This window comes from Acomys russatus, chromosome 5 (assembly GCF_903995435.1).
Source record: "Acomys russatus chromosome 5, mAcoRus1.1, whole genome shotgun sequence".
Taxonomy (NCBI): Eukaryota; Metazoa; Chordata; class Mammalia; order Rodentia; family Muridae; genus Acomys; species Acomys russatus.
In genome coordinates, this window is record NC_067141.1 from 56,621,901 (window position 1) to 56,630,824 (window position 8,924).

General features: G+C 46.8%; 1 protein-coding gene across 2 annotated transcripts in view; it reads right to left on the bottom strand.

Annotated features, from left to right (window-relative positions):
- Ide (insulin degrading enzyme) overlaps nt 1–253 on the bottom strand; it is a 92,477-nt gene extending 92,224 nt beyond the window's left edge. Inside the window, exon 1 of one of the 2 annotated variants that reach the window (XM_051146383.1) lies at nt 62–253. In XM_051146383.1, the coding sequence (XP_051002340.1) occupies nt 62–159 (98 nt within the window). In that variant the 5' untranslated portion in view covers nt 160–253. The remainder of the gene's footprint in view (nt 1–61) is intronic. The other variant, XM_051146382.1, reaches the window with a different exon arrangement.
- Nucleotides 254–8,924: the final 8,671 nt, after the last annotated feature.

Sequence of the window (8,924 nt, forward strand, 5' to 3'; positions counted from 1 at the left end):
CAGCACAGCACAGCCACGGTGACCCGCGGACCGCGTGGGCCTGGACGCTCGGGACGCTTACCCACACAGTCGCTTCGCGGGCGGCAGGCGGGCGCCGAGGATGGAGCGCAAGGTGCTGGGCAGCGCGGGGTGCAGCAGCCACGCGAGCCCGTTCCGCATACCCCGGCGCAGCCGCTGCGATCTCGCCGAACGCTTCCTTTTGGCGCTGGGAGCCGGCCCTGCGCATTGCGCATGCCCAGTCCGCCGCGCCGCGCCGCCTCTAGGGAGCCAGGGACCGGTCTCCGCTCCGGGTTTTAGTTGGAGCCGGGCGGGAGGGGACGGCTGCAGCCTGGGGCCCAGGCTGGCTGGCTGGCAGGTGGGTCACGGTTCTGGCCTCCCCCCGCCCCCCCCCCCCGAGCGTCGGAGGCCTGGCCGCCAGTCCTTCGTAGACTAGCTGGGTCCCGAGCCCGGCTCCTCCCCGGCGCGCCGCAGAGACCGAGGGTTGCCTGGCTTTGGCCTGGGGAGGGCTCACTAAGCGGTATTGTCCCCAGGCAGGATCGCGGCCCAGCAGGTGTTGGAACCGAGTCCTCCTAGGCGGCTGCCTCACCGAAATGTAGCCGCTACGGGCGCTGGGTCCGCGGGCTCCCTCTAGAGCGCGGAAGGAACGAGGACTGCGGAAGCACGGACGCGCGGGGAGCCGTGGAGTTGGGGAGTAGGGGCGATTCAGATCTCGAGGGATCCACGAGCCAGGGCAGGCCTGAGCTAAACTTGGTTTTGAGACGGGATCCCATGTTGCTAGGCAGGCTTTTACTATGTGACCGAGGATGACCTTGAACTTCCTACCTCCCTAGTGCTGGGATTTACGGGAGTGTGCCCCCCCCCCCGCGCGCGCGCGCGCGCACCAGCACAGAGCTGGAAGCCACTGCTACCTAGTACTGCTACTTATACTGCCAATAGACTTAGGTTGTCACTTTTTTTTTTCTCCTGAGACTGGCTCTCACTATGCAGCCCTAGCTGTCCAGCAAACTTGCTATGAAAACAAATCTGGCCTCAAAAGGTCATTACTTTTAAAAGACATAACTTTTCTCCCTCTTGATTTCTTGTTGCTGTGCATCCTCAGATAGCCTAAAAGTGGTTATGAATCGCAATTTCCGTTACATTTTACCAGGACGGAAGTGTCCTTAAGAAATATTTTATGGCTGGGCGGTGGTTGCGCACGCCTTTAATTCCAGGGCTCGGTAGGCAGAAGTAGGTGTATCGCTATTTGAAGCCAGCCTGGGTCTACAAAGCGAGTCCACAACAGCCAAGACAGGAGAAACCCTGGCTCGAAAAACTGAAAAACAAAAACAAACAAACAAAAAAACCAAAAAGAAATGGTTTATGGTGATGATTCCCAGCTTAACTACTTTTAGGTGTCCGATGGATCATATCAAACATTGTAGCCAAACACGGGGTTCTATTATTGCTACAAATGAAAATTCACTAGAAATTGGTGCTCTCTGGGATATCCTGTACTATGAAAGACCGTGGTGGGGGGAGGGGCTGGAGCTACAGATGGGCAAAAAGATTTACCAAGACCAGAGTGAGCAACCAGAACATTTCCTGAATACGCTGCAGAGGCTGGGGATAAGCATAGTTGGTATAGTGCTTCCCAGGCATGTACAAAGCCCTAGGCTGGGTCCCGAACACTGCAATAAAGCCTTGTGTGACGGCAAATGCCTATAACCCCAGCGCTTGGAAGGCAGAGACTGAGAGGATAAGAAGTTCAAGGTAGGGCTGGAGAGAGATAGTTCAGCGGTTAAGAGAACTGACTGCACTTCCAGAGGTCATGAGTTCAATTCCCAGCAACCACATGGTGGCTCACAGCCATCTATAATGTGATCTCTTCTGGCCTGCAGGTGTACACGCAGGCAGAGCATTGTATACATAATAATAAATAAATCTTGAAGAAGAAGAAGAAGAAGAAGAAGAAGAAGAAGAAGAAGAAGAAGAAGAAGAAGAAGAAGAAGAAGAAGAAGAAGAAGTTGAAGAAGGTGGTAATCCTTGGAAATTTACTGAGTTTGAGCCAAATATACATGAGACCCTGTCACCAAAAAGAAGAGAAGAAAGAGTATAATGTGAGGGCCAGCAAGACAGCTTTGGGTAAAAGTGCTTGTTGTACCAGCCTGCTGATGTGAGTTCAGTCCCTGGGACCCATGTAAAGGTGAAAGGAGATAACTGATGCCACAAAATTGTCCTCTAACCTCCATAGGCATTCTGTGGCACAACAGACACACACAAAATTAAAACAAACAAACAAAAATGCTGCAAAGACCCCAGAGCTCCCGGGGACATTATGAATATCTAGGAGTCAGCCTTCTGATAGTCTGAGCATGCTCCTTAATGTGCAGAACTCTTACACTGGTGTCAAGGCACCCGCAGACAAACTACAGCTAGGTCTTATTTTGCTTAACTCTCATGAGGTAACAGTCCTGTAGAGAAGCCAGCAGCCTTGCCCTGAACACGTTCTATCCTGAGGCAGTAGGAACCTTGTTCTGGCTATAGAATAGCTCAGGGCATTCATCAGTCCCTGAATAGTGTCCACATCCCTCTCTCCCAACTCGGCAAATTTGAATAGATAGCAGACAAGGCAGAAGGTGTGCCTTCTGAAGTTTCTTGATAGCTGAGTCGGGCATTGCAGACCCTGTACGAATGATGAGCAATGTAGTGCGAGGTTTGACTCCTACATACAGAAAACTACGTACCGTGGTAATTGCATGTAATCCTAGAACTCAACCAGCCTGATATATAGGAGACTCTTTCTCAAAAATTTAATGGATAGCTGGAGGAAGGAAGGAAAGAAGGAAGGAAGGAAGGAAGGACATTAAGACAGAGGTTGTGAGAATTCAGGCCATCTGAAGAAGCTACTTAGGAGTTGTCCCAACCTGGGGGTCTAGACTACATGACCATGAGCATGCAGGGCATCTCAAGAAGCCTTTGGAGAAAAGAGGAAGTAGCTATCTAAGAGACTGGAGTTCGGATGGTGACATCAGATCCAAAGATCCTCTGTTGTTTTAAATAAAAATCCCAACCTATTTTACCAATAAAGACTCAGGAGCCAGATGCTGGGGTAAAAACCTGCTAGCTCAGAGGCAGAGAAAGCCCCCAGCTGACCTTCCTACTCAGCTCATGTCTCAGAGGGAAAAGCCCAAACAGCTCCCTAGCCCAGCTGACAGCCCAGGAGGAAAAGGCCAAAAAACCCAAAGCAAAAGCTTGATAGCTCAAAGCTCAAAAAGCCAAAGGCCAACAAGCTCAAGAGCTAAAAGCTAAAATCCCAAGAGCGAACTGGAGAGATGGCTCAGTGGTTAAGAGTACCACCTGCTCTTCCAAGGGTCCTGAGTTCAATTCTCAGCAACCACATGGTGGTTCATCAACCATCTGTAATGTGATGTAATGCTCTCTTCTCGCCTGTGTATGTACATGCAGGCAGGAACACTGTATACATAATAATAAATAAATAAATCTTTAAAAAATAAAATAAAATCTTAAGAGCTCCTTCTACTTCTACAAGCTGTCTTAAATACCTTTCAAAGTCCCTCCTACTCTTTAATCCTTGTCAGCTGGTTTCTTGCCCCACCTCTTGACTTACGGTTAATTTTATTAAGTCCTGTGTGCAGAAAACTCTTGAATTAAAGGTGTGTGTTAGGACTCAAACCAAACAAAAGACAGGTTTTTACAGTTCACAATATCAGGGATCACAATTGGATCAAATATCCTGCAACAATCCGCAGTGGTAGCGGGCAGGCATTAGTGTCCTTGGTAACAGTTGATGTCCCTGAGGCAGCACCATCAGAACTAGAAAGGCCTATAATCAGGACAATACCAATAACCAGAAGGTTATGTAAGCAGCGGCCAAAGACACAAAGCAAGCTTTCAAACAAGAAAATCCTGGGGTTAGCTCGATTGGTAGAATGCTTCCTTAGTATGGATGAGACCCTGGGTTTGAGTCCTAGCAGTACAGAAAACTGGGTATGATGGTAATTGCATGTGGTCCTAGAACTCAGAAGGTAGTGGCAGGAGGATCAAAAGTTCAAGGTCATCCTTGACTACACACTGACTTTGAGGCCAGCCTGCGATATAAAATATCCTTTTCAAAAGTTAATTAATTAATTAAGGAAGGAAATAAAGAGGTTGTGAGAGAGTCCAGGCCATCTAGAGAAGCTATCATGGAGTTGTCCCAGCTAGGGTGTCTAGAGTACATTTTATAAAGACCCCAATAATTTTTTCAGATTTTATTTTTATGTTTAATTATGTAAATGGAGGAGAGGGTGTCTGTGATAAGTGCAGGTGCCTCCAGAGGTGTAGGAGTTATAGAACACTGGGAGATATCCCCCAGGAATACTGGGAGCCAAACTCAGGTCCTCCCAAGAGCACTCTGTCATCAGTGAGTCATCTCTCCATCTCTCAAGCCTTGAGGATTTTAATTTACTGTTTAGTTGGGCGCTTGGTTGGGTTTGTTTGAGAGATTTTCCTCTACTCTTCCTGAAGAGTCAACCCATGAGTAGCAAGTGTAAAGAGTAGCTCACATGCCTCTAGCTTTTGAAGTAATCATGTATTAGGCTGTGTGGATTTGGAGGATTATTACTGCTAGGAAGTTTAAGCTTCATTGTGCCCCATAAGTGGCTACTGAGGCCTTCTAGGTAGATTGTCTGATAGATTTTTTTCGGGGGTGGGAGGCTTTTCAAAACAGGGTTTCTTTTTGTAACAGCCTTGGCTCTCCTGGACTCACTCTGTAGACCAGGCTGGCCTCAAACTCACAGAGATCCACTTGCCTCTACCTCCCAAGTGCTGGGATTACAGGTGTGCACCACCACACCTGGCTTTCAGATATATTTGTTTTGTTTTGGTTTTTTAAAACAGGGTTTTCTCTGTGTAGCCTTGCCTATCCTGGACTTGCTTTGTAGACCAGGCTGACCTCGAACTCACAGCAATCCACCTGCCTTTGCCTCCCGAGTGCTGGAATTAAAGGCGTGCACCACCACTGCCCCACCAAATAGATATTTTTAATTCTCATCTCTACAGTTGAAATTCCCATTTCCCAAAAAGTCTTCTAAGAATGGAACAGGAAAACCAGAGTTATCAACTAGTCTGTTTTGAACACTCTGTCGTTTGTAGCTAGTGACCCTAATTTTTGCTGCAATTTGGAGCGAGGGTGTGAAAGCAAATGTGCCTTTTTCAGAAAGAAGTCTAGGTTGTGAAAAGCATCAGAATATGGACGATCTGAGACACTGGCAACCTGGGCATCAGTGATGGCAGCCAACATTGTACAGCAGGCCCACCATTCAGTGGGGTGGAAAAGCACAAAGTGGTTCCCTGTAGAAAGTAGTAGTCCATCTCCTTAAGGCTTATTCCAGAGGCTGGCACAGGACCTAGCCATGTCAGTAACTGGAGAGGATAGAAAAATCCTAGCACCTCCACTGAAATTTTTTGGCCTGACACCCAGGAAGAACTCATCAATACATATCTCTAAATAGTGGATCAAGTCTGAGGTACCTGGCAGTCCAGATCCCCAAAATCAAGAGACAAGTGGGGTCACACTTGGTTTTAGATTGAACTACAGTTGGGTTTTTGTCTTTTTTTTTTTTTTTTAGTCTCTGTCTGTCTGTCTGTCTCTGTCTGTCTGTCTGTCTCTGTCTGTCTGTCTGTCTGTCTGTCTGTCTCTCTCTCTCTCTCTCTCTCTCTCTCTCTCTCTCTCTCTCTCTCTGTGTGTGTGTGTGTGTGTGTGTGTGTGTGTGTGTGTGTGTGTGTGTGTAGGTTAGACTCCAGAGAGTCAGTTCTTCCTCCACCCTGCAGGACCTGGCAGCCAAATCCAGGTCATCAGTAGTTTTGGCAGCAAACCACCTCACCTGGAGCCCCATCTCACAGGCCCACAATTAGTTATGTCCATCAGAATGTCAGTGGTCTCTCTCAATGTTAAGTATTGACCTTTGGTATTATTAAAAGGCCAAAAATAATCATTAAGAAGTTTAGTTATGTTTTAACATTGTTGTCTAAGCAGCCGTGGACAGAAGCAGTAGACAAAGTATCAACATACTGCTTAGCATATGGCTTCCATCCAGAAACACCAGCACTGGGGTCCAAAAAAGAAAATTTGAAGCTGGATGGTGGTGACACACACTTTTAATCCCAGCACTCAGGAGGCAGAAGTAGGCAGATAGATTTCTGAGTTCGAGGCCAGTCTGGTCTACAAAGTGAAGTCAGTGTGGCCAAGGCTACACAGAGAAACCTTGTCTTTAAAAACCAAAGAAAACCAAAAAGAAAGAAAGAAAATGTGGTTGTATAAGGTGGTGTGTAGGACTGCCAACAGCAGCCCACTCCATTCCATACACTGGGGAGAGAAGGCAGCCTTTCTGACCAAGGACTGAGCCTGACACATACTTTTTGTCAGACTTGGCAGCTCCCCCATGCGCTTGCACTTTCATCCTGTTCAATTGAGTTTGACTATAGAGTAGGTGGTACTGGAAAATCCTAAATATTGGCCAGAGTTATCACATAGGGGCTAGGCTTGGAGAGCTGCTGCTACAGTATCAAGTCTCTTCCCTGGTTAGATGGACAGCTAGCTAGTCCTGCTTATGGCTGGGGAAAGAGGGTGAAAAGCATCCTGGGTGGGTGGGGAACAGACAACAAAGCAGGGAAGTCACAAGTGTTCAAAGACGTAGAGCCTTAGCCAGGAAAGGTATGAACTCTAGGAGAAACACTACCCTTAAGACAGGTTCCATGTATTGTAGCAAGTCATTCTTCCCTAGGAGACTTTAAGGTTTTGCCCAACAAGGGCAAAGGAGATGCTTTTCTGAGGGAGGGGGTTGTTCCTTAGACAGATGAATGAAAACAAAAGGAGTATAATAAAGCCGAGATGGTAGATGGTAGGTTACTGGAACTGGCTGGCTAGCTAGCGTAGCCAAAACAAGAAAGCCCTATTTGCCGTGGCCACATTAGTTCTCCTGTGAAGAGAGTTGAAGAATGTTAAGGTAGCAAAATCAGAACAAATGGTATCATAGAATAGAATAGAATGATTTGGGGGAGATAGCTAAGGAGTTTAAGAGTGATTGTTTTAGGGTAAGAAGAAACCCTAGAGTCAGTGTAGGGCACCAGTAATGTTGGGGTAACTGAGTAAAGATGAGGGTCATAACTCAAGGTAACCTAAATCTAGAAATAAGAATTCTTCCTGGGGCTGGAGAGATGGCTCAGAGGTTAAGAGCACCGACTACTCTTCCAAAGATCATGAGTTCAATTCCCAGCAACCACATGGTGGCTCACAACCATCTATAATGAGATCTGGTGTCCTCTTCTGGCTTGCAGGCAGGATATTGTATACATAATAAATAAAGAAATCTCTAAAAAAAAAAAAAAAAAAAAAAAAAAGAATATGTTTAAAAAAAAAAAAAAAAGAATTCTTCCTAAGCCGGGCACCTGCAATCCGGAAGGACTCTGGAAGGCACAGGCAGGTGGATCTCAGTGAGTTTGAGTCCAGCCTGTTCTACAAAGTGAGTCCAGGACAGCCAAGGCTACACAGAGAAATGCTGTCTAAAAAAAAAAAAAAAAAAAAAAGCAAAGAAAAAAAGAATTCTCCCTAGCCAGGTATGGTCATGCACACCTTTAATCCCAGCACTCGGGTGGATCGCTGTGAGTTTGAGGCTGGCCTGGTCTACAAAGTGAGTCCAGGACAGCCAAGGCTACACAGAGAAACCCTGTCTCAAAAAAAAAACAAAAAAACAAAAAGAACAAAACAAACAAACAAACAAAAAAGAATTCTCCCTATGGCCAAGCACTCAGAAATAGGGAATGGTGGAACTCTGAGTTCAAGACTGGCCTGATCTACATAGAGCTACAAGTCAGCCAAGGCTACATTGTGAGAACCTGTTTCAAAATTAATTAATTAGTTAGTTAGCCTGAGGAGATGGCTATAGCACTTGTTGACCTTAGCTCCCAGTACCTCTATAAAAAGCCAGGCAGGCATGGTGGTACATGCCTGTAACCCCACGGCTGCCACAGCACAGGGCGGAAGAGGGAAAAAGATACATACATATCTGGAGCTCACTAACTAGCCAGTGCAGCCACATCAAGCCTAAGGCAGAGATGCTAGCTCTGGAACTGGCTGGCCAGCTAGCAAGCTCCATGCTCAGTGAGTAATTTTGTCTCAAAACCAACAGAAGCATGGCTGAGGAAGACACCCACTGTGGCCGCTGGTCTTCATATGTGTACATTTCCCTGGAGGAACAGATAGATAGTAAGATCCTTGAAGTCAGTTGAGTCCTGTACGGAACAGGAGGAGAAAGCTTGTAGGATTACATCATAGAATTCAGAAAGACGAGTGGGAAAAGCCTTGGCTATTACATTAGGGAAGTCTGGGGGTGTATGAAGGTTAGGTGTGTTTGACCTGGGTCTCATTCAAAGAAGAGAAGGTGACTCACAGTAACAGTCAGCTTGGGCTTCTGTGGGTAGGACAGCTTTAACCTTGGGCAGAGGAACTTACGCTGGCAGCTGGAGCTATGGACAGCTCTGCCTAGAGGAAGGGTATATTGTCAAGAACTTCAAAAGGGCTGAGGAGGAGCTGGGCATGGTAATACATGCCTGTAATTTCAGCACCTGAGAGGTAGAGGCAGGAGGATCAAGAGCTTGAAGTCCTTGGTTGCATAGCAAGTTCAGGGCTAACCTGGGCTACATAGACCATAAAAGGGAAAGGGGTGGGGGCAGACTTGGAGAGATGGCTTATCCATTACAAATGGTTACTACTCTGGCAGAGGCCCTAGGTTGCTTCTGCTCCTACCTCAGGCAGCATATGATTCACTTCCACCTGTAATGATTATTAATTATTTTTACATGCTGTCTATTGATTTGAATCCAACCTCTGGAGTCTCCATGGTCTCGCCAATCAAAAGGAAGGGTAGCTTCTAAAGCTGAGAGCC